This window comes from Amia ocellicauda, chromosome 9 (genome assembly GCF_036373705.1).
Source record: "Amia ocellicauda isolate fAmiCal2 chromosome 9, fAmiCal2.hap1, whole genome shotgun sequence".
In the NCBI taxonomy this organism is placed as follows: domain Eukaryota; kingdom Metazoa; phylum Chordata; class Actinopteri; order Amiiformes; family Amiidae; genus Amia; species Amia ocellicauda.
This window is the reverse complement of record NC_089858.1, coordinates 36,634,180-36,659,963: the sequence shown is the minus strand read 5'-3', so window position 1 is coordinate 36,659,963 and position 25,784 is coordinate 36,634,180. Positions and strand designations below refer to the sequence as shown.

General features: G+C 47.3%; 1 protein-coding gene across 1 annotated transcript; it reads left to right on the top strand.

Annotated features, from left to right (window-relative positions):
* Positions 1-2,752: 2,752 nt before the first annotated feature.
* Positions 2,753-13,933, top strand: ggcx (gamma-glutamyl carboxylase). Its single transcript, XM_066714337.1, has 15 exons — positions 2,753-2,924; positions 4,037-4,258; positions 6,072-6,230; positions 7,359-7,524; positions 7,837-7,915; positions 8,107-8,213; positions 8,474-8,637; positions 8,856-9,133; positions 9,507-9,638; positions 9,882-10,033; positions 10,270-10,439; positions 10,695-10,825; positions 12,861-13,008; positions 13,283-13,478; positions 13,748-13,933. The coding sequence occupies exons 1-15, from the start codon at positions 2,894-2,896 to the stop codon at positions 13,917-13,919; spliced, it is 2,307 nt and encodes a 768-aa protein (XP_066570434.1). The 5' UTR covers positions 2,753-2,893; the 3' UTR covers positions 13,920-13,933.
* Positions 13,934-25,784: the final 11,851 nt, after the last annotated feature.

Below are 25,784 nucleotides of genomic sequence, written 5' to 3'. Positions count from 1 at the left end.
GGGAAGAAGAAGAGACACAGGTAAGGTTTATCGCCAAACTTTCCCAGTCATCTCATCTGCTCTTCCATCCATCCGCTCAATGGGAGAGAGTTTCATCCACTCTGATGCTTCTATTCCCACACTCACCTCCATGGTCCCATTTGCTATCTCAATGTGTCCGGACACACTGTGGGTGTTTGTTCATCTCCAGTCTACATCTTTGTTTGTACCAGGAGAAAAAAACAAACCCTGGAGAACAGGGAGGTAACAGGATTAGCGTCTGAGTTTGGCACAGCTGCGATGTCGAGTTTTAGTTTTTTTCACCCGTTTTCTTTCCAATTCATTTTCCGAAGTAATGCGTCCTCTTAAGAGCGGGGACATCAGATTAGATGCATTGCAGATCCAATTGTGTTCTTCCAGATTTTATCCAATTGAGTCAGGAGGGTCTGATTGCTAAGGCAGCCTGCCTGCATAAGTCAGTGCACAATGCTACGTGTAGAGAGGCAGTGTGTGTGTGTGTGTGTGTGTGTGTGTGTGTGTGTGTGTTTTTGTTTTATTTGTTCTTTTTATCCCCTCTGCAATGGAATGTCCATTTGTAAGCCTGTTCATTACTGTCTGAACTGGCGGGGGGGGGGGTAGTTGGCTAGTTAGCCCTGCCCTGCCCTGAAAGGAATGACTGTCGATGTCCATTAGTGGCTCAAAACCAAAGCCACACATTGAGCTCGTATTGATCCAGAGAAGGACTGGAAGCAATTTGTCCATCTTAATCTAATGTTTTTTTCATACATTAGGGTTACATTTTGAGGTTTTCAGCCACATCCAGCCTCCTTTACCCAAATGTATTTATTTTCTGAAAATATGTTGGTTAGCCTGTGTTGAGGTGTGCTGTGCGGCACGGTGTTGGGTGGGGTGTGACTGACAGGATGCAGGGTGTCTGGTGGGGGTGCGGAGACACTGCAGGGCTCCAGAAGGGCGTTGTCTGCTTTGTCTGCAATGATGTTGCGACCTTTGACCCATTGGCAGCTGCTTCATAGCAACGGTGGATTGCAGCTCTGCACAAAGCCCCCCTTTCTATACACACACACACACACACATACACACACACACACACACACACATACACCCTGAATGGAAGCAGTGTGACAATTTCAGTATCATCTCTAAGGTTTGGTTCCTGGGCGGGGTTGAGGGGGGTATTGTCTGTCTCCTATTGGAGTATTAAATATAGCAACCTGACAAGCCTATTTTACTCAGTGCTGTACGGTGCATCTTTTGTGTTATCATGACATCATATCGAAATGTCTGGTACAAGAAATCTTTTTTCAGGCAGAGGCAGAGACAACGCATTGTGTCATTCACATATAGACAACTGCAGCAACAGGTTTTAAACAGAAAAGACCCAACATTAAAAATGTTTTGGTTTAGGAAGTGTGGAGATAACTGTGGAATGTGGTGTGGGAGAGCAGCCAGGTTTGGGGTGGATTCAAGTAAACCCAGTTTACTGTTCTTCACTGCTTTTACTGCACAGAACTCCAGCACCGCAAGCCAGCCTACAACAGTTGTGTTATAACTTACAATATTTCAGACATGCACATGGGTTTCTTCTGCATCCTGATTTGAGCGCTAGCTGTCCCAAACTCTCCTACCTGGGCCTAACACTTTGGAAGGGCTGTTACGGGGAGCGACACGCGGGGACTGCTTTTGAGGAGCTGCAGGGAGGTTGTCTGTCCCCTCCCTCCTAGTTCTCCTTTTGCCCAGGACTTCATTGTGCTTGATCTAACCATGTGGTTGACCTCCAGCGCATGGTTGAGCCAAGCACCTTGGAGAGCTGGGCGCATTCGGCTCTCTGGGCTCTGACTCTGATGCTGATGCAGAGGGTGGATTCCTGCTGGTGCAAAGTCACTGTCGCACAACTGCTTGGTTTCACTGGGTTTTATTAGTGGTAGAATGTGCTGGTACTTTGAAGTAAGCTGTATGATGTTGATGGTATAGTATGTGAAAAAAAAATGTTTTAAAATAAAAGCGTTTGTGTCATTTTTTTGGTTGCACCGTTCTTTATTTGGTCGTCTGTGTAAATGTTAATATACTGAACTGACACGTCTGACTGGTCCATACTCCACAGAGGCCAGAGCACCCCACATCAGCACCACACCCGCATAGGAGGCTAGGCACAAAGCTCGGACATCCCCCAAGACAACACAGAGGTTGTGCGGTGCGTCTGTATTGTCTGAGACATGCACACACACAAGCACACCATGCATAGCAATTGTGGCAGGAACAACAATCCAATCTGGTAAGAAGACACCGGGCACTGCGGCAGGACGTTTGGGAGATGAATGCAAAGGTGCATTTGGTGCAATCTAGGGAAAGCAAATAAAGCATATATTACAGCAAGTGTATAAAACAGTATTGGAATACAAAACAACAGCTACACATCGTGCAACCCAAAAAGCCTTGCCATTAATATTATTACTATTTCTTAATTCTCCACCCACACATCAGTGAACCCTATATTGCACATTTGCTTATGACATATTAGGGGGGGGTTATTTTACAGATTTATTTGTACATTTCAACAGACGCAGCATTTATCTGTAACAAACAACTAGCAACAGACTATAAATGCACAACCGTGTCCTTCATTTCCCAATTCCTCGGCTTGGGAATATATTATCACCAAGGCAACCGCATGCCGTAAAGCCACAGCGCCGCCTGCTGCAACGTGAGCTCTGGCATTCCAGCTTTACGACATTCCAGTTTCCGTTCCGGCCAACCGTGTGGCTGGGGCAAGTTTTCGGGAGAGTGTTTACGTGTCCGGGCAGACACGGGGGGGCAGGGACAGTGACACGGGGAGAGGATTTCACATGAGCTGGCTGTCCTTCCAAGCAGAGGACACTGACCGAGCACCCGGAGCATGGAGACGGCAGGTCGAGACACCTCTGCAGGTACACGGCAACTCCTCCGATATGTGTGTGTTACGAATTAGAGCTGCGATAAGTGTGCGCCTTTACAATAAAACATGTTACAGAAAACGCTATAGTATTATTAACAACGCGTTGGTGTGGGTCTGTGGTCTTAATAGATACAAGGTGGTGGACTCGAGTATGCAAAACATTGCGGCAGTTGACTGTCCCATTTCATTTGCTTTGGAGAAGTAATGCATGCACAGACAACTACTCCGTGATGTGTGTTGTGACTGTCGGTGGTCTCGGGTCTGGTTGCCTGCTCTTGTCACTGTGAATTTGGTTTCCTTGTTCTTGCTTCCTGAATGAAGATCGGCCCGTATCATTGCCTGCACTCATGGAGGGTATAAAGTGCAGTCATCGCTCAGCGTGGCACCGCATATACAGCAGACAGCGATCAAAGACACACACAAATCAAGAAGACACGTAGTGAAGTTCCGTACCCATGCTATGTGTTTGTGATTTTATGGAGATGCACTCCGAATTACATTGTCCACCAGATATCTCCCGATGTGTCAAAGCGCTCGCCCGTCCTGGCACGTACAGTATGGAGCCCGAATGAGAGAAGTGGTTCAAAAAGCAAACAAAAGACTTCACATTGGATAGAAACGAAATCTATATGTTATGTGTTCCTTTATGATATACGTATTGCAGACTTGTGCGAGAGAGAGAGGCGTTGCGTTATTATTTATGGTGCAATGCAAGTATTGCGAACTTTTTTTGAGATCGATCAATAGGGGGTTAATAATTTGCTTACAAGATAAAGTGTAAGACCCCTAGCGGATCCAGACATCGGTGGTATATTAACGGTTTCTGTACCGAAAACACCCTGTAAGCTTTATATTCTGCCTTTGTGTCATATTGTTTCCCCCCCAAGTCCAGGACCCTCAGATCCTCCCCATCTCCCAACTTTATAACCTTTATGTGGCTCTTCACGCCTACCTGTGGAGTTATAGATCAACACTTTAATTGTTTTTAATTCTGTTCCACCATTCAGACTGTGTGTACAGATCCCTATTGGAACTGAATTAAGTGATTAATTAAGTGACTGAGCTCTCTAGTAAATTGTCTCCCTAACTCCCCCCCCTCCCCAGGGGCCCCATATGTCCAGACCTCCCCTAAGAAGAGAAAGGGGGGCGGCCACAGAGGGACCCCAGGCAAAACGACGGCCCCGCCTGAAAGTGCCCCCGGCGAGAGCCGGATGAAGCGCCTGTTTGGGTTCAAGAAGGAGGACTTGTCTTCCTGGCACAGGCTGGTCTGCCTGCTCAACAGACCCACAGACTCGGCCTCTCTGGGCATGTTCCGGTTCCTGTTCGGTAAGCTGACCCCCGGGAGCACATGGTCGGAGACGAGAGGAGAGGAAGGCTGGGCCACAGGGTTACACAATGTTTATCTTTGACTGATCTCTGTCCTCACTGTTTGTGTATGAACTCTCTGAAGGACTCGGTTTGATTCCAGTTTGGAGAGAGGGGAAGGGTGCAAGTGGCTTGTTAAAGTTGTAAAATCCCTTTCTTTATTGTACTGGAGATTATTTCTAATACACTTTGATTACCCTATTAAATAGTAGCAGTGGCTGAAGGGTCTCTCTCTCTCCCTCATAATTTGACCTGGAGATGTTGTTTACCTTATAAATTGCTCCCCAGAGACACCTGTGCTAAACTGTCACAAAGAAATTCTCAGTTCCATCAAATCGAAAACCTAGACTGGCTCTGAGATGGGCTTCCTTACTTAGGGCCTGGATTTAGCGGGATATACGAGCAGATGTCAGTGGGGGAGGCTCCTGTAAACATTTCACACGGACCTTGACGAGTGCGGTGTGGATCTGTTCTCCGCTGTTTCTTGGCTAGACATGTCCCATGCTTTTGGAGGATGTGGTGAGGCTCTGGCCGCTGTCCATCTCTGTGTGCGGGTCACACCCTGTCGAGGAGGCGTGTGATGTCTCGCCAGCGCATTGGTCTTGTCTGTGCGGACTGTGCTGGACACTGGCAGCCTGACCCCTCTGCTCCCTGCTGGCTGTCTGCTCGAACTGCAGCAGTGTTGCGAATCTACAGCGGGTCTGCATCTCTGCCCTGCCATGCACACACTCTGTAGCACTGGTCTCTTGTCATGTGAAAGATAGATACGTTTATATCGAGCAGGAAACGCAAACCTGTCTGGAATGAGGAGCAGGTGGGCAGAGGGTGGATTTACTTATCCAAATTCAGATTGTCCAAATAGGCAATAAGTGGGTCAGTGTGTACAAATATATATACTCTCAAAACGAATGATTGCATTTTTTATTTCTTCGTTTTTTTTTTTTTAACCGTCCCACCATGCTTTGCAAAACCCGTAGATGCCTGCTTCCTTCAGCGATCCACCTGCCTCTCCAGCTGTAGCAATTGTCTTCCCACTCTCTGTAATTGTCTGCTGGCCTGTCTGTGCGTATATACCCCTGTCAAAGGAGTCGACGAGCGTTTCCAGATGAATGGAGAAGGTTCTAGGCACCTCACTGGGGAATAATAGAGGGCCCGTGTCGGTGCTGGCTTCCGTAAGCGGTACCTGCTTGGCTTTCCCTGGCCGCTCTGCGCAGGTCTTTGTTTGGCTCCGGCCGGCATGCTCACTGCACCCTGCTGTATTGTGCCGCACTGTGGCTGCTTGTGTAACGGAGCTCCCGCACGCCAGGGGAGAGTGCTCTCGGTGTAATGGCGGATCGTGTGTCTCCTGCCGCTGCTTCTCTGTAGAAAGGCCCCTTTGTCCTGCCTGCTGTGAGATCTGAGGCCTTCTGCCGCTGGGGTGCTGCAGCAGTGCAGTGTGTCAGCAGTGTGTCAGGGCCCGCAGGCAGCGCAGTGTGTCAGCAGTGTGTCAGGGCCCGCAGGCAGCGCAGTGTGTCAGCAGTGTGTCAGGGCCCGCAGGCAGCGCAGTGTGTCAGCAGTGTGTCAGGGCCAACAGGCAGCACAGTGTGTCAGGGCCTGCAGGCAGAGCAGTTTGTCTTCGCTTGCTGGAATTTCTTATTTTTATTTATATTTTATTTAATTCTAACAATCAGTCTATCCTTTCAGTACCAAATAATACAGAGCTGTTTCGGAAAAGTGTGGTAGTGTGAGCGAGGTGCCAAAGTGTGACAACTAACTATGTCTGTGTCTTGCCCAGGCCTGCTGATGGTGGTGGATATCCCCCAGGAGAGAGGCCTCAGTTACCTGGATTACAAATACCTGGACGGGGCTGAGGTGTGCCGCTTCCCTCTCTTCAACTTCCTGAAGCCCTTGCCCATGGACTGGATGTACCTGGTCTATGTCATAATGTTAACAGGTAGGGGGCGCTGTGGCTGTAGCAGGGGACTATGCTGTACTTCCTTAACCCAAGGTCACACTACACAATTTTGGGCCTGATTTGGCTCTCCGGATAAATCTGCACTGATTTCAATCAGCTTGGTCGCTGCGCGTGCCCGCTACCGATGACTGAGTAGTGTGAGATTGTCCACAATGCAATGGCTTGCCCTCCTATCCAGTTGTAAGCTAGTCGGAGCCCCTACAATTTTATGAAACGTGTTTAATATTTACAACTCCATCGGCACGGATCGTGTAGGGTGACGTGAGCAGTTTCACACGGAAACCGATAACAGCCAGTGAGAGTTGAGCTGAAAACATATTAAAGAAACCGAAAGTATAAACATGACACGAGTATTTGATTTTCATAAGTATTTATTCAAATACTTCAGATAACAATGGTTGTATTGGGGTAGGTTATTTAAAAATATTCTAATATGATAATATGAAATGATATTTTAAAAAACAATTTCATATCTGTAATAGACCCAGGTATGCGCAAAAGATAGTGATGATCTGTGGGATGGATATAGCCTGCGAGTGTTGCTCACCAGAGAATACAGGCTCTTGCCCTCGCCTCCCCAGCCATGTTTTCACTCACATTCTCTTTTCATCTACAAACGCAAATAGCAACAGTGGCGGGCTTGTGGTCGTGTTCTTGTTGCACAGATTTCCTCAGTCCTGCACAGATCTCCAGAATTCCACCGATCCCATTGGTGAAGCCGCACAGATCTGCGCAAAATTGCAGACATCTGCGCTACATGAACGTGACCTGTAAATGTCCAGGTCCATGTTTGTTTGCCTTTTCTCTGGATGGATCACGTGTGTTTCCGCAAGATGTGGGGAGGTTTGGAGATCCCCACCACAACGCATTTTAGATCAGTCGCTGTGTGTGTGACCCCCTGTACTTAAGCGATTGTGTAGTGTGACTCCTTCGTGATGCAAAAGTAATAAATTCCATGAAAAACAGCCGTTAAGTGTGAGCTGCCCACCTTTCTCAAAATCGGGTTAGATTGTAGAAATCGTGTAGTATGACCCCAGAATTATTAAACTGTATTTCAGTCATGCAGAAAACACAGGGCCTTTACTCTGGGGTCTGCCTTCCTGCCAGGTGCTCTGGGGATCATGCTGGGTTGTTTCCACCGCCTGTCCGGTCTGCTCTTCATCAGTACCTACTGGTACGTCTTCTTCCTGGACAAGACAGCCTGGAATAACCACTCCTACCTGTACGGCCTCATCGGCGTCCAGCTCACCCTCATGGACGCCAATCGATACTGGTGGGTATCTCCAGACGCCACGGAGTGACTGACAGTTGCAGTGGACATGTGCTGCGCTAGTGGAGGCTTTAAGCAAGGGTGTGTGCAATGTTATCAAGGAGCTAAGTCAACAAGTCAACTACATAACCGCGATGGCCTGAATGTTCTGGCAGTGACTTATAAAAGACTCCTCCCTTCCCACAGTGCTAACTTTGTCTGCCTTAGTCTTCCAAGCAGACCGAAGCACTTGATGTTAATTTGTTGTGTGGGGGTGTGGGGCTGTGTGGAGGTGTGGCCGGTAACCAAGCTGTATTTGTATGCCCTGTCATAAAGGTCTATCGACGGGCTGAGGAACCCCAAGAAGAGGAACGCCCATGTGCCCCTGTGGAACTACACTCTGCTCAGGGGCCAGGTCAGCATGCACACTGGACATGGCTGGACTCTTGACACATGCATAAAAAAAAACATTGCGTCACATTGCGTGCAAAAGTGACATTACTTACTCGATACCGTTCTGGAATCCAGTCCAGCTCAAACCATTGTGAATGAACAACTGTTTTGTTAATTTATTTATTTACCTATTTGCTCTTTGTTTTGTGCCAGATTTTTATCGTGTACTTCATTGCCGGGATCAAGAAGCTGGATTCTGATTGGATAGGAGGATATTCCATGGGTTACCTGGCAAACCATTGGCTGTTCAACCCCTTCAAGTAAGTGAAACCCCCTGTGACCCCTGAGGTCCATTTCACTTCAGTTACTGGATACGGTTAAGACAACCATTCAGGTACAGAAGTGGATATTGGACAAATTTGATGCTACAGATCACAGTCGGAGTTAATGAACATAGACGACTGCCAATTGTGAGAGCGCCTTGAAGGTGTTATCAGATACGCCTTTGAGCCAAAGCTTTTTGTGTGTGTGTTTTTTATTCGTGTATTTGATGCGTGTGTGTATATTTTGTACTCTGCAGGATGGTGATGTCAGAAGAGATGACCAGTCTGCTGGTGGTCCATGGGGGCGGCCTGATCCTGGACCTGACGGCCGGATACCTGCTCTTCTTTGATGCCACACGGCCCACTGCCATCGTCTTCGTCAGCTACTTCCACTGCATGAACTCCCAGCTGTTCAGCATCGGTGAGCCCTGCCTCAGAGCCGGCCCTTGTGCCTCACTCCCACCCCCTGATCCAAGAGCCGTTGCTCTGCAGCTTGTGCAGTAACAACAGTACTGGGTGGTCCTGACCTCGGTGGGCTGTTTGTTCCACCACTTACTCTCCATGAAAGCAGAAGTCAGACCATACCTTTAATGCATTTGGAGCTGCACTGACTGATTCCTGTCTCTTTCTTTCCCTCAGGGATGTTTTCCTACACCATGCTGGCCACCTCCCCGCTGTTCTGCTACCCTGACTGGCCCCGCCGCTTCTTCGGCCACTTCCCGGCATTCCTGAGAGCCGTCCTGCCTCCCGTGGAGCCGCCCCCCCAGCCCAGCGCCTCCTGTGTATACCCAAAACCCCCCGCAGCCTCCCCCACCATGCCCACCAAGCCCAGCCGGCGCCACCGGCTGGCCGCTGTCTTCGCCCTGCTGTACCTGGCTGAGCAATTCTTCCTGCCGTACTCGCACTTCATCACGAAGGTAGGGGCTCCTGGGGGCCAGGGTTAGTGGTCTTGCACGTACAACTGAGAGCTAAGAGCTGGGCCCCTCTAGCACTGCTCACAGCCCTGCAGGAAAATGGGAAACGTCCCGTAAGGAAGAGTGGAAGACCTAGTAAAGTCATGTTCACTTTTACACACTGTTAGTCTTTTAAAACTCAGCCTTGGTTCTGGCCATTCGTATGAGCTGCTATATGGGGTGTCATATTTATCTGTCAATACAATAAATAAATTAAATATTGTATTACACTAAATACTCGGCAAACAATGAAGAAATGCACAACTAACTATCTGTCTGTGTCGGTGTGTCTGTGTCTCTCTCTGCGCGTGCGTGTGTGTGTGTGTGTGTATTTCAGGGCTACAATAACTGGACCAATGGCTTATATGGCTACTCCTGGGACATGATGGTCCACTCACGGTCTCACCAACACGTCAAGATCACGTACCGCGACGGCAAGACCGGCGAAGTGGGCTACCTCAACCCTGGGGTGAGAGACCGCCATACCACGCCTTCCTGCTCTTCATCCTCCTCCTCCTCCTCATCTCCCTCTGTCACTCTCACTCATGTCCTCAGGGCTAGCATTGTCCAAACACGTTTACACGTAGGTGGCCCCCTGCACACACACTTTTCTCCCGGCTGTTGCTCTGCATACCTTGACAGGGAGCTACGCACAGGTGGTGCTGCCACGAGGTTAACCACAGCACACGTGTTGCTCTCTGCTGCCCCCTAGGTGTTCACCCAGAGCCGGCGCTGGAAGGACCATGGCGACATGCTGAAGCAATACGCCACCTGCCTGAACGAGCGCCTGGAGCACTACAACATCTCCCAGGCCGAGATCTACTTCGACATCTGGGTATCCATCAATGAGCGCTTCCAGCAGAGGTAATTTAAATGCATGGGGCCGTCCAGCTCTGGGTCGCAAACTTCAGCGGCAGTACATAGGACATGCAGGGTCCCCTCATCAGATGTAGGACCCCAGGGGTTAAAGCAGTCTGTATTGTGCAAACTAGTTATTATAGTGGCCAAGTGCATTCTGGGTCTAATTAACATATTCTAAAGTGTTTCCCATCAGTCTTGGGACTAATGCTCTTTTCTCTGGTGCTTCTCTCGCCCATCAGGATCTTTGACCCCCGCGTGGACATCGTGAAGGCCGACTGGTCGCCGTTTCGCCCCAACCCCTGGCTCATGCCCCTGCTGGTCGACCTCTCGCCCTGGCGGACCAAGTTCCTGGACATCGAGAACACCCTGGACAACCAGACCGAGGTGGTCTTCATTGCCGACTTCCCAGGTCTGACCCGAGTTCAACCCCTGCCCGTTACAGTTTCAGTATCAGAGCTTCTGAAAGTGCCATCGAACCCTGGCATCAGTCCTACCTGGAGCACAGCGGGGGCTCTCCTAGTGTAAGGACGACCATTCGGGCCTGTGATGTTTACTTAGATCTGTAAGGGGTGTGTGTGTGTGTGTGTGTGATTGATTACAAAATCTGGCCACTCCTGTAAACATGACTGTGTCTCTGTGTGCGTCTTCCTCCCCCCACCTACAGGGCTACACCTGGAGAACTTTGTGAGTGAGGACCTGGGGAACACCAGTGTGCAGGTGCTGCAGGGAGAGCTGCAGGTGGAGGTGATGGAGGAGAAGAAGAACTATAGCATGCGACCCGGAGACAAGATGCAGGTACAGCAGAATTAGGGCCTGGGCCACACGCACACACACACACGTATACACACACATGCGCGCACACGCACACACACACACACACACACACACACACATACACACGTATACACACGCACACACGTATATACACGCACACACACACATACAGTGCCTTGCGAAAGTATTCATCCCCCTTTGCATTTTTCTTAATTTGTTGCATTACAACCTGTAATTTAAATGGATTTTTATTTGGATTTCATGTAATGGACATACACAAAATATTCCAAATAGGTGAAGTGAAAAAAAAAAAAAACTTGTTTTAAAAAATAAAAAACGGAAAAGTGGTACGTGCATATGTATTCACCCCCTTTGCTATGAAGCCCTTAAATAAGATCTGGTGCAACCAATTACCTACAGAAGTCACATAATTAGTTGAATAAAGTCCACCTGTGTGCAATCCTAAGTGTCACATGATGTCGGTATATATACACCTGTTCTGAAAGGCCCCAGAGTCTGCAACACCACCAAGCAAGCAGCACCATGAAGACAAAGGAGCTCTCCAAACAGGTCAGGGACAAAGTAGTGGAGAAGTACAGATCAGGGTTGGGTTATAAAAAAATATCCAAAACTTTGAACATCCCGTGGAGCACTATTAAATCCATTATTAAAAAACTGAAAGAATATGGCACCACAACAGACCTGCCAAGAGAGGGCCGCCCACCAAAACTCACCGACCAGGCAAGGAGGGCATTGATCACAGAGGCAACAAAGAGACCAAAGATAACCCTGATGGAGCTGCAAAGCACCACAGTGGAGATTGGAGTAACTGTCCATAGGACCACTTTAAGCCGTACACTCCACAGAACTGGGCTTTACAGAAGAGTGGCCAGAAAAAAGCCATTGCTTAAAGAAAAAAATAAGCAAACACGTTTGCTGTTCGCCAAAAGGCATGTGGGAGACTCCCCAAACATATGGAAGAAGGTACTCTGGTCAGATGAGACTAAAATTTAGCTTTTTGGCCATCAAGGAAAACACTATGTCTGGCGCAAACCCAACACCTCTCATCACCCCGAGAACACCATCCACACAGTGAAGCATGGTGGTGGCAGCGTCATGCTGTGGGGATGTTTTTCATCGGCAGGGACTGGGAAACTGGTCAGAACTGAAGGAATGATGGATGGCGCTAAATACACAGAAATTCCTGAGGGAAACCTGTTTCAGTCTCCCAGAGATTTGAGACTGGGACGGAGGTTCACCTCCTGCAGGACAATGATCCTAAGCATACTGCTAAAGAAACACTCGAGTGGTTTAAGGGGAAACATTTACTTGTCTTGGAATGGCCTAGTCAAAGCCCAGACCTCAATCCAATTGAGAATCTGTGGTGTGACTTAAAGATTGCTGTACACCAGCGGAACCCATCCAACATGAAGGAGCTGGAGCAGTTTTGCCTTGAAGAATGAGCAAAAATCCCAGTGGTAAATGTGCCAAGCTTATAGAGACATACCCAAAGAGACTTCAGCTGTAATTGCTGCAAAAGGTGGCTCTACAAAGTATTGTCTTTGGGGGGGTGAATAGTTATGCACGCTCAAGTTTTCAGTTTTTTTGTCTTATTTCTTGTTTGTTTCACAATACAAAATATTTTGCATCTTCAAAGTGGTAGGCATGTTGTGTAAATCAAATGCTAAAACCCCCCAAAAATTCAATTCCAGGTTGTAAGGCAACAAAAATAGGAAAAATGCCAAGGGGGGTGAATACTTTCGCAAGGCACTGTACACACACACAGGTAGATCCCATATTCATGGGCAGATAGCAGTAATTGTGTATTAATTATTGACTTGTCTTATTAAGAATTTCTCTTGTCAATTGATGCATTTGTTTAATTCTCATCCAGTGATGCACAAATTACTTTAGTAATATTGGTAAATGTGCATTATTGCTGTGTATCACTGTTGTATGTTGCACTGGGTGTTTATGATGTGTATTACTGTCATGTGTTGCTCTGTGTGTAATTTGTGTACTACTGTTGTGTGTTAATGCTGTGTGTTTTGTGCAGCTGCCGGCGGGGCAGTACCACAGGGTGCACACGGTGTCTTCGGAGCCCTCCTGCTACATGTACATCTACGTGAACACGACCGAGGCGGTGCTGCTGCAGAACCTCACCCGGCTGTACGAGCTGCAGGAGAGAGTGCGCAACGGCACTGGTGAGCTTCATTTGGGCCGGGCCGGGAGGGCGTCCCACAGAAATCCCACAGAAAATCTGTTTTTGATCACCAGATGGCGCTCTGAATCAAAATAAGCCAGTGTGCTTTTCACAAGTGGCTGCCTCTCTGTGCAAACTGTCACCCAAAATAATGACATTGCAACGGCTTGGTTTTTTAAGCACACAAGGGTGACAAGATGAGGATTTCAAATCTGACACATTTCTCTCGCTCTGCCTCTGCTTCTCTCGCTCTCCCCTTTGTCCCGCCTGTCCAGAGACGGAGCCCCTGCCCCCCGAGCTGCTGCCCATCCTGAATGGGACGGGGGAGGAGGTGAACGTGACGGACCCGGTGCTGCGGACCTTCCTACGGCAACAGCAGCGCAGGGAGGAGATGCAAAGGAGACGCAACGCTACGGTGACCGAGAAGGTCACGCGCTTCGCCCAGAAGAAATACTACCTCCTCCGGCGCAGGTCAGAGCGTCCTCCCACTGCCCCCCTCCATCTCTCTCCCTGTCGCCTCGTTAACCTTCCCTCTTCTGTCCCTCTCTCTAATTCCCTTTCTCTCTGTCCCTCTCCTTCTTCCCTCTGTTTCCCTGTGTCTCTCTGGTAGAGGTCCACATCAAGTGGTTTGTCCTGATGCTGTGTGTTTGAGGGAATAGACTATTTTACTTTTCACAAGAAGAAAACTCACCTTCTTTCTCTCTCGGTCTCTCCCTGCCTCCCTCTCTTTCTCTTTGCAGCTTCCTGATGACATCCATCGCTCTGCGGAACCTGGTGCTGGGCCTCCCACCTGTGGAGCAGCTGGCGCAAGAGGTGGCCTATGCCAACATGAAGGACCCAGGGAGGACCGAAGCCACAGAGACCCGCCAGGACGAGAACGTGAAGGACGAGGTCGGCCACGGGGAGCTGTGAGGGGGTGCTGGGGAGGGAGGTGGGAGGGAGGTGGGAGGGAGTGGGATCGGAGGAGTGGGGGGCTACACTGGGCCTTTCCCAAACTCAGAACATTGGACCACAGAATTCCTGGACACACACACGCAGCCCGAGTGACACCAACACACCCTAACGACGTCTGAAACCGCAAACCGAACCTCTGTTCCTCAGGACATTTCCCTTTTCCCATGGGAGTAATCGTGTTGAGTAAGAACGTTGGTTTATCGCTCACCCTGCAGCCTCAAACTTTGTATCTGCTTCTGGTATGTGTTTCCTTGTTTTTTGGTTGCTGTTTTGTTATTTGGGGGGATTATCTTTCTTTATATCTGTATCTGTAACTCTATATCAGTGCAGAATGCTCTGTACCTCCTATTCTGACTCCTACCGTGAGATGCCATCTCGGTCAAAACAGTAAGGGGCAGATTTGCAGATTGCCACACAGGCACTGGGCTCAGGAGTCGCCAGCAGGTCAAAAACATTCCGGACGTGAGATTTTTTATATATAGATACTGTATATATTTTTATTGGATTTGAAAAATCAATATTTATATAGGTATATGGTTAAACTGACAGTATTTGAGATCAATGCCAACCTTTTTGTGTGTTTTGTTTTATCCTCCCCAGCTGTGTTGTCGCAGGACTATTTTTGCCCCAGCATCAGCCCACTTGCTGTTATCAGTGTCCTTGCACATGAGACACATACAACATTGTCAAAGCCCTGCAGTGTAACACTCGGCGTTACTGCTTTACCGCACAGAGACAAACAGCCAGTTGTGCACAGAAAAAAAACATTAAAATATGTACAACTTCCCTTTGTTTCCTATCCCGATGATTCATTTGTGTCTCTCCTGTGGATTTACAGTTTAATCTTCAATATGATAAAATTTCTTTTTTTTTTTGGTCACGATGACGAAGCATTAAACTGATCCCCAAGAAAAGGCTGCACCAAAAATGCCAAACCTAGTGATTTAATTTAAAGAAAAAGTCACGAGAGCGAGATTTTGTAACACGCAGGTTAGAACAGCCTCCAGCAGAACAGGCTAAACAGGTCTTCATCAGGAGTCACTTCCTAGTCCCCAGATTGTGTGAGATTTTTGGGAGAGAATCATAATTTAATTGTCAATTGTTACCATAATGGCTCGCGTGGCCGTGGCATTGAACATTGGAGTACGCTCTGTCTCTGTCTGTAATGCAGCCACACTCTTAGCCACTCTCAGCTTCTAAGCCCTGGATAAGGGCGTCTGCTAAGAAATAAATAATAATAAAATAATAAGTTGAAGTTAAAGCGTAGATCCAAGCAGGTTTGTTTATTTCCTGACTCTATCAGGCCGAAACAAGCTCCTCTATTACCCCCTATGAAGCCGGCTGGCACGTTTAACACATCTACACTGGGAGAGGAAGTCCAATATAACGTGAAACAGCTGTCATTAGCCTTCCATTCATCTCACTGACCATTCTGCATAAGCTAGTATCTAATGTACACTCAGTGGGAGGGGAGATTTACAGTTATATATATTTTTAGCACTGGAAAGGTTAAGTGGAAAAGTTGGATACATTTGTGGCCATTATCTATGGAAGTGAGAGATTTGGAGTTAAGAAAGAGAAGGTACAGTCTATTCCTAGGGAATCTAGAGGACAGAAAGAGATTGATTGTTGAGTTTGAGAAAGTAATGGAGAACATCAGAGGAAAATTGGGAAGGACTCAAGTCTGTTACAACAGATAAGGGCGTCTGCCAAGAAATAAAAATAATAATAATAATAATAATAATAATAATAACAGGGCAAGAGTGTGCAAGAACTAACTTTTTTAAGGACTCATTCAAACGTCTAAAGAAGTCATTCGCCAGTGGGAAAGTTGGCCCACTAAAGGCGTCTCAGTGTGAGCTGGAGAGATATGTGGAGGAAACGCGCAGATTCAAAAAGTCGGGAGCCTGTGTTTATTCCTTATGGAGGATGGCATACCTGAGTGGAAAGAGGTAGAGCAAGCTTTGAAAAAATCAAGGCCTTCCTCACCCCCAGAGCATTATGGAGTCCCTTACGGAGTATACCTGAGTGCTACGGATCTTGTGGAAATTGATTACGGCAGCCTGGGAGAAACAGGCTGTACCAAGAGCATGGTGCCGGGCAGGGGGAGAGAAACAGATTCCACAAGCAATAATCACTTCCGCCCCATTTCCTTTTCAAACATGGAAAGCAAAACTTCCAAAAGAGGTTGTTGTTGTTGTTGTTCCTTTACTTATGAAAGAGCTGAATTGAACACCTCGGGACAGGATGTACCGTCAGGCTCGGTCTCAATCAACATATAAAGATAGGAACACAAACATAAATGAGTTGCCATAGTATCTCTGGACTGTTGCTCTTACGGCTTCCTGCAGCTGCCATCAGTGTCCAGCGCGGCGAGCTGTTAAAGCCTGTCCGATCTCAAAGCCACAGTCATGGCAGCAGGGCTTAGCTGTGCCCCTTATGTAACCTACTGCCAATACAGGAGGGGCATTCACTGTGATCTGTCATGTGTGATTGTTTTGCTCAGTGCTGGCCTTTCACCAGAGCAGGGAGAGCAGGGAAGGGGGGATTGTTGGGACACAATGTGAATGTTGTGATGGGCAGTTTGCAGACCTTTAGACTGTAAGAAAAGGAAGGGGGGGAAAAGCCTGGCACTGCCCCAGTTGTTTGCAGTGCCGCTTCAATAACAATAACTTGCTTCAGAGCTCGGTCCCAGCAGGAATGATGGGCGCCTGTCCATCCACGGCCGATAAGCAGAAGATTGGAGTTCTTCTTCCGATAACCACTGCAATTTAGATGAATGAATAAACAGAGGCCCCCAAAGACTGCCATGAGCTCGGGGGCTGAGATTTGTTTCATTCCTCTGGACGAATACTTGGGACAGTTTACAGCGAGGGTGGTGGAGGAGGGCATCAGACAGATGCTCCATACTGTGGCCTAAACAGAAACGGCACAGGAACTGAGGGAGACTGGATGTCCCCTGTGTGTACTTTTCCCCATGTCAGTAATTTTCCTCCTCCTCCAGAGTCTAGATAAGGGAATCCGATGATATCCAGCACGTGTGCAGAGCTATGGGAAACTATATTTCGTACTGGAAAAAAACCCAAACAAAAGAAATCAACAATTGAAAGTGAGCCCTTTGAAAGTGAGGGCTTTGTGCTTGGCCTTGGTGGCTGTCGTAGTTTATTTTGTGTTTGTTTTTCCTGTGTGTGGAGTTTAGTTTAGCTGGAACTGCAGCGTGGCTGGGGCGGGTGAAAGGTGAAGGCACGAGAGAGTCGAGGTCACCTGGAGATAAGCAGGCCTGCACTTTCCTGTGACCTTCCTCTCGGCTCTGTTGTGGCTCCCACACTAGTCACTGTGATTTGGCCTTGTGTCAATGGAATAGTCTGGTGGGGGGGCATTGCTAAAGGGACTTTTTCTCCTTCCCTAACAAGCTGTGAAAATGATTGACCTGGGCTGGAAAATAACAGGTTTGCACTTGAGTGACTTGGTACATTCTTCGTTAGGGGAGGGGGGGCTTAGAAGGCTCCGGTTCCTACTGGTGACGCACAGGTAATAATTCACTCCCTGGTGAAATCGGGCCTGGGGGGGTTTTGCTGTAGGTCCCAGATCTGTGCTGTCCTACTAAGGCTGACTGCGTTCCTGGCTTTCATGTACTCTGTCTGGGTCTGGCAGTGTGCACCCTTTCCCCAAAAGGGATGGCCCAGAATTCCCTGCGCTAGTAAGTTGGCCCAGAGGTGATGTGCTGGGTACCTGTGCTACGTTGCCTATTTTTTTGGCCAATTGTGGTAAAGCACAGTAAAGGAAAACTGCACTGTCTCTGTTATTGTTTTCATTGCTTTAGTTCAGATCTCCTGGGTGTCGGCACGGATCCAGATTTGTAGCTTGCTGTGTAACCTAAGCTGTCAATCCTGAAGCCCTGCAAGAGTCACACCCTGAAAACAAACTCCAGGATTATTATGATCAATATTATTTATTTCTCAGCAGACCCAAGGTAACCTCCCACTTTCTGAAGGAACATGTTCAAACCATTAAAAAGTATAGAAAATACAATCCGTGCAAAAATCCATGAGCGCACAATGCCAGTACAAATGAGCTAACAACTGCAAACGTCATGGGGTCATAGGCTGAGGGGTGTGGTAGGAATAGGAATGTATAAGAGCAAGAGTGCTGAGCTGTCCAGGAGATTAGGCTGCTCCGGATTTTGTCTGTAAACAGAAAACTTCCCAAGAGTGACCCTGGCTTGGCAGCACCATGTCTGTACTGTACTGTACTGCACTGTATTGTACTGTACTTTACTGCACTGCTCTTTACTGTACTGCTCTGCCAGGGCCAAGGGAATGTGTGAGAGTGATTTTTAGGGTATTGGGTGTCAGGCTCTATATTGGTCTACAGGGGCAGATCTACTTGCTTCCTGGCTCCCAGCCTCTGCTACCTCCTCCATCGCTACCTCACGGCCTCTCTCTGTGGCCCTGGCACTGCCATGTGGAGCGATCAGGGAGAGACTGAGAAAGGGGTACACACACAAAATATCACAGAGACAGAAACACACACTCACTCACACAAACAGAGTATGAGAGCTATGTGGTCTGACGAGTTCACTGCAGTTTATAAGGCTCAAGACGGGCCTGGAGAGGGAGTCTGGGAGGTCTGTGTGAGCCTGCCCTTCTGGCAATCATATCAGTGCTGATGGCTGAATTGTCCGCTGTGCAGATCTACTTGGTCTGTAAAAGTCAGTGTGCCAGAGCAGGGCCCAAGTGGAGAGAGCAGTGGCTCCCAAGTGGTGCAACCAATCATGGCCTCCACTCACAGCACAGCACACTGGGTCCTGAAGTCCACACACTAAGGAGGTTTGAATCCGGCCTATGCCATTACCCAACACACAGAGGTTTGAATACTTATGCATATCAACATATTTCAGTTATTTTCTCTTTAGTTCTTGCTAACACCTATTGTAAATAATCTTACCCTTCAGTTTGAGCATTAAGTTTCACAAAATGAAGCACACCATAGGAAGGGTGTGAATACTTTTGCAAGGCACTGTGTACAGATTTTATTTTATATTTATTTCAAGGTTTCTTTTTATGGGGTACAGTTCTTCAGGTCTGGTAAGTTATGACTCCAGTCCACCCCCCAATAAGGCTTTACTGAATCACATACTTTGTCCCTATAAGGGCTTGAAACACTGCTGTCGTTCTTTAGCGCTGTGTTACTAATCTCAGATGGACACAGAGGACCAGAGGCGCTGTGCTGGGGGGCGGGCGGTGTGCAGTATGGGCTGTCCTCATCAATCACAAGGACTGCACTTGTCTTGACGTCTTCCACAGCACCTCAAGACTTCTGTGCCTGTCTCTGGCCTTTGCTTCTGAAGGTGACATTGGCTATTGCTGTGACCCCTAAGCCTGAGTTTTAGCAGCAGGGTAGGGCCGGGCGTGGGTTAAAGTGCGTTGCAGACTGGACTTACAGCGAGGTTACAGCGAGGTTAATTTAGTGATACAGGTATAGTGTGGGGTGGTCTTTGGGGTTACATTCAACTTCAGTTTAAAAATATTTAAAACACGTTACACTAGACTTTAGTTTAGAGTTCAGCCTAGGGTTCAGGCCTGGGCAAAGGGGGTTTGATTAGGGGTATAAGGAGAGTCCTGCAAATCAATCAATCAGTTTTTATTTGGTATAGCACTCTTGGCAAGGTTACTACATAATGCTGCACAAATCTGAACTGAGATGTGCTACTTTCCAGTGATGGTATAACTGGAGCTGAGCTTGTTGACATCTGCCACTTTTAACATATTGTTCTGCCTGTGGTTGTAATGCAAATGTATATATACATCTTCTTGCCGTTTTCCTCACCCCTGCTTGGCTGTGACTCCTTGGAGGCCCCATGAGAGAAACTCATGCCATCCCAGGATGCACTGCAGGTGGGCAGAATGCCAAGCCACAGGCTCTGTTGCTGATTTTGTTACATAACAGCTTCCCGCTTGCGACAGCCCCGACAAGGGAACAGGGCAAACTGAACTTTCGATTCAGAAGTAAACCCTGGGGGCAGCCAGAAGATAACACTCACTTCAGCCTGACTTCTTCACGTTTTGTGCAGTACGTCTTTTTTTTTTTTTTTAATTGATAACAGGAAAATGAAAAATAAAAATCCTGAATCAGGTCCGAAAACCTAAGCAAGAGTTATTCCATCTCTTTCTCGTTTGCTTCTCCTTGTCCATGGCATCAATTCTACAAATAACTCTATCAGTACTTTGAAATATGTGCTTGATTAAACCTTCATTGTAAACAGGATTAGCTATAAATCGTAGGTGATGTTCACAACCCTACGATCAGACTTGGACATTCACGCGCAGGTTCCCCTGGCAGCCAGGAAGCAAGAGACCGCTCAGAGCGGACAAACTGCCACAAGAGCCGCCATACTTGGCCAGCCTTAAACCAGGAACACAAATATCCTCCTCCAGGTAATCTGGCTTGTGTGAGTTGGGTCCCACTCGTGCCATGCAGCTGCCCAATAGGCCACACTTTGCACAGAGACAGCCCCCCAGTGCACCAATACAGCCACAGCATTGCATCAGCCAGCATGACTCAGCAGCACCTCACTGCGACAGATTGATGAATCAGTGACAACACGGCACTTTTGTCCAAAAGAACAAATTCAGAGCAAACACAGGGCTGATACTTGGGGGGGGGGGGGTTACGGGTGGGCGGGACTCATGTTGCAACATACAGTTAGGTCCATAAATATTTGGACAGTGACACAATTGTCATCATTTTGGCCCTGTATGCCACCACAATGGATTTGAAAGGAAACAAATCACCCCAAGAACAAGCAGGAACTAAAGACAGCTGCAGTGCAGGCCTGGCAGAGCATCACCAGGGAAGAAACCCAGCATCTCATGATGTCTATGGGTTCCAGACTTCAGGCAGTCATTGACTGCAAAGGATTTGCAACCAAGTATTGAAACTCACAATTGAATTCATGATTATGTTAGTTTGTCCAAATATTTTTGAGCCCCTAAAATTGGGGGAACACATATACAACACATTGTGGTGGTGTACAGAGCCAAAATGATGACAATTGTGTCACTGTCCAAATATTTATGGACCTAAGTGTACATCCTGAATTATAGAGGTGCGCTGTGCTGGTGCCATGTTTCAGATCTCATGTATACGCTATCAATTACCAAAGGTATTGGAATAGCAGAAAAATGTCAGTTATCCGTTCACTGTGTGTTCAGAAGAGTAGGTTTGCACATCATGATGATATAATGCAGGAGACTTTCAAACCAAATGCATACTTTACAGTGAATAATATTCCAAAAGAAGATAAAATCAGAGAGGGGGAGGTGCTCAGCGTGGAAAGAGATGGCAGGCAGCTTCTTATCCCAGGAAAGCCCAGTTCAGCTGAGTCAGCGGCTCGGCCCTCACAGGAGAAGGAATCACGTGGGCCTGCGTTGAGACGCCTCTGGAGTTAGACCGGCAACATAGCAGCCTCCATGCACAGCAAAGCCAGTCATGCTCACTGCTTTAGTCAGGATGTCTCTCCCAGACATGTGTGTGTGTGTAAGAGAGGGGATGGGGGGTGATTGTGGTCCCTCATTGTTCAATGATTATTAGCTATTCTATGCTGGAATGCATGGAACATTTTGAAGATAATGGGTTTTATGTCCTCGTCATCAAGATCATCATGACACTAATAAAGACTTTTCTGCAGTTTCCTACTGTCCTGTGAATTCTACCCTGATTGCCTGGGGGACTTGGAGGCGTCCAATCGGGTCTACATCCCCGATGGAATAATTGAATAGGTTTCACCCTGTTCAGGAATTGACTGTTTCTCAGTAATACCAACGCCGGAAACATGAATGAAAAGCCTGTTGAATAATGCAGATTGTAAGAGTGCTCTGGGCTGAGGTGCCTCTGTGGTTGTGCTGGGGTGGCACAGCTGTTCCAACACAGAGCCATGGGCTGCCTGGAGGTCAAAGTCTGGATTTCAGTCTTGTGGCCCACGTGTACGTGTGCACCGTGGAACTGAAAACTGCTTATTCACCGCATTCTTACAGGTACTGACATACCAAGGCTCTGGGATCAATCTGTGAGATAGCAGCGATAGGTTGCATACAGCTAAACACCCCCACTCTCTTACTCCTTCCACTTTAGTTCCTTCTGTGATGGGGTCACACTGTTCAATGTCAAGGTGGGGTGGGGGGGTCTGAACATGAGAAAGACAAACACGGATTTGTTTGCACTTTGATCACTACAAGAAAGTCATTAATGAAAGACCCGATTATAAAGATTATCTCTGTTGAAACCTCGTGCTGATTACCTCAGAGGAGATTAATTGGGAACTGCTATTCAAGTTGTGGACAAACACTCCCTTTGCACGTCTCAGACTGGCCAGTTTGTGAATGAGTTCCAGTATCTTGGGGCAGAGAGAGAGGCTGTTAATCACAAACTCACAGAGAGGAAGTCCACAAGTCTGCACTCTACAGTTATTTTCTTGCCATACTCCCAAATTTATGGAGTCACCAAGTGCTCAATCCATCCATTGATATGATAATATATAGCCCACATTTATCCATATAAATAGTGCTTCGGAAATGTCACGTAGCTCTCCAGGACCTGGGCTGGAGACTCCCGCAATGCAGAGTTTACCTTCGAGAGCTTCACAACTGATTTACACTAGCCTTTCACATGCACTAATACAAATCATGACAAAAAGCACATCCGCATGATTGTGTGCTAGCAGGTTATGCCCTGCCCTTCACCTGTAGATTTCGAGTGGGAGCATCCTCGGCCTGTCTGTGAGCTAAGCGCAGGGCTGCGTTGCGATTGGCTGGGGTCAGCCGGCTCATCGGGCCAGGTGGTGTAGCCATGGTGACGTGGCTGCCCAGTCAGATGATTCTGTGTGGATTATCTAGGTCACTCCGCTATCCTGAATGAGCTGTGGCCCCATGCTGTACTGCAACGGCACTCCTAAAACTCGATCTCTTCTGTAATGAATCCTTTAATATAGTGTCTCGAAACAAAGAGAACTGAGGAAAGGGACAGTTTTTTTTGTTTTGTTCGAAAAGGGAACTGAGGATTCTTAAGAAAACAGAGACCCAAATGGAAACTATATGATCAGAGTGGTCTCTTTTCATTGTCTGATGTATTTTTTTAATTTCATTAAGTTTTTCACATGCACACGTTCTGTGTGTCCCTCCCTGAGTTTGATCCTAGATCAATCGGGCACAACCTGTCCTGCAATAGAACAGAATTCTGAGATAGAGAAGAGGAAGCTTTTGAACCTGACTGATGCAACAACAGAGAAATACACCGATCAGCCATAACATTATGACCACCTGCCTAATATTGTGTAGGTCCCAAAACAGCCCTGACCCATCGAGGCATGGACTCCACTAGACCTCTGAAGGTGTGATGTGGTATCTGGCACCAAGACGTTAGCAGCAGATCCTTAAAGTCCTGTAAGTTGCCAGGTGGGGCCTCCATGGATCGGACTTGTTTGTCCAGCACATCCCACAGATGCTCGATTGGATTGAGATCTGGGGAATTTGGAGGCCAAGTCAACACCTTGAACTCGTGATTCATCAGACCAGGCCACCTTCTTCCATTGCTCCGTGGTCCAGTTCTGATGCTCACGTGCCCATTGTAGGCGCTTTCGGCAGTGGACAGGGGTCAGCATGGGCACCCTGACTGGTCTGCGGCTACGCAGCCCCATACGCAACAAACTGCGACGCACTGTGTGTTCTGACACCTTTCTATCAGAACCAGCATGAACTTTTTCAGCAATTTGAGCTACAGTAGCACGTCTGTAGGATCGGACCACACGGGCAAGCCTTCACGCCCCCCCCTTCATCCGTGAGCCTTGGCTGCCCATGACCCTGTCGCCGGTTCACCGCTTTTCCTTCCTTGGACACTTTTGATAGGTACTGACCACTGCAGACCGGGAACACCCCACAAGAGCTGCAGTTTTGGAGATGCTCTGACCCAGTCGTCTAGCCATCACAATTTGGCCCTTGTCAAAGTCGCTCAGATCCTTACGCTGCCCATTTTTCCTGCTTCTAACACATCAACTTTGAGGACAAAATGTTCACTTGCTGCCTAATATATCCCACCCACTGACACGTGCCATGATATCGAGATTATCAGTGTTATTCACTTCACCTGTCAGTGGTCATAATGTTATGGCTGATTGGTGTATAACATCATCAATTAACTTCAGGACTTGGCTTCATCCTGCTTAATTTCTAATCATCTTGAAATTGTCTCAGTGTTCGCACTGTGCCTGTGCACCTGTGGCAATGTCTCCCAACTTCCGCTACCACCAATATGTCACTGTGCTGGGAGGGCAACACAACACAGGGGTGCCAGACATTTGGGAGGTATAGCACAGTCTAGGAAGACTGGTTTGTGTCTTCATTTGGGAGCCTACAGTTACAAAATGTCAGACAATAGGAATTGCCATAATCACATTGTCATCCAGTCCAGGCTGGTGCCTATTAAGACTGTCCAGTCAGCTTAAATGCACACGTAAGCTACCTGTTATCTTCCCAGATAACCGTGTACTGAACACAGATAAGCTGTGCAATGGAAACTGATCGTTTGTCCGTTCTTTTTTAAAAACTTAATTGAATTCCAGCTTTTGCAAAAACTCAAAGAAGCTTGTGTTATTATTATAATTTTTGTATCTTCTTTTTTTGCTTTGCCTTGTGGGCCCACACTTTGAGACTGAGACGGTCAAAGAATCTGATAGTAAACAGAGCCCTGCTGGGATTCAGTTAATAAACCAGCGTCACATGCAGAGGATCTGGGAGAGAAAAACAAGAGCCCCATCAACAATCCTAATTATAATGCTAATAACTGAGCACGTCTTGTCCGCAGAGCAGAGGGGTTCTGTTTGGCGATAAAAATGGGAGTGTGACTGAAACTGGGAACATCATCTTGTGAAACCCCATCTGGTTTCCATGAGAACGGGGGCCCGGATACAGCTATGAATTACAAATCAAACATCGCCGAAGGGTGGCTGCAACAAAGGACATAAAACTCAGACCTTCCACAGCCTTGTGCTGTACACTTAAATTTCTGCCTTCTGCACCACGGCCATATTGGGCCCTGAGACACAAGCCTTTTTATTGTTTTGTATTGTTTTTTATTTGTTTTGAATTGTGTTGTGTTGTCTGTCACTTCTGCAAAAGCCTGCATTGGCACAATCTCTATATTGTTGTTACAACATTTGGAGAAAATGTAAATAATGATAACAAAGGTACTAAGTGTCTATTTTGTAGAAGTGTGATGGGGGAAGCTAAAAAACATTGTGCAAGTGTTTGAAACTCATTGCTGGAGCCCCATGCACTAAAGCCTGATATATAACCCTCCCTTTACGGACTAATTCAAAATTGGCTAGAACTATTAATTAGCAAATATAAAATGCAAAGCATAACATATAAGAAAAAAACATGTAAACATTTGACTGTGTTGTTGTGGTGTGGATTTTTTCTTTTCAAGCCGTAACTTTTGGATTTCTGTGGAATTATTTTCAGTCTGACGAATGTTTACTCCAGGATATTTGCACAGTGATCTGGCTGGCTTCCCTTGGTTAAGATTTATATCATGGCTTACTACACTTCACCACGCTTAACTGTCATTTCACTTTGCTTTCGTAGAATTGACTGTGGTTTGACCAAAGTGTTCTAGTGTACAACAAAAATATATATTTCTATAATTCTCAATTTTAGGACTTCTGGTCCAGCTACTGACGAGTTAGAAAGTGCATCTGCTGTTTACCACTGTCTCCCATCTCATCGTCAAAGGGCAGTGACTTATTTGACGTGTCATTAAATTATGGCC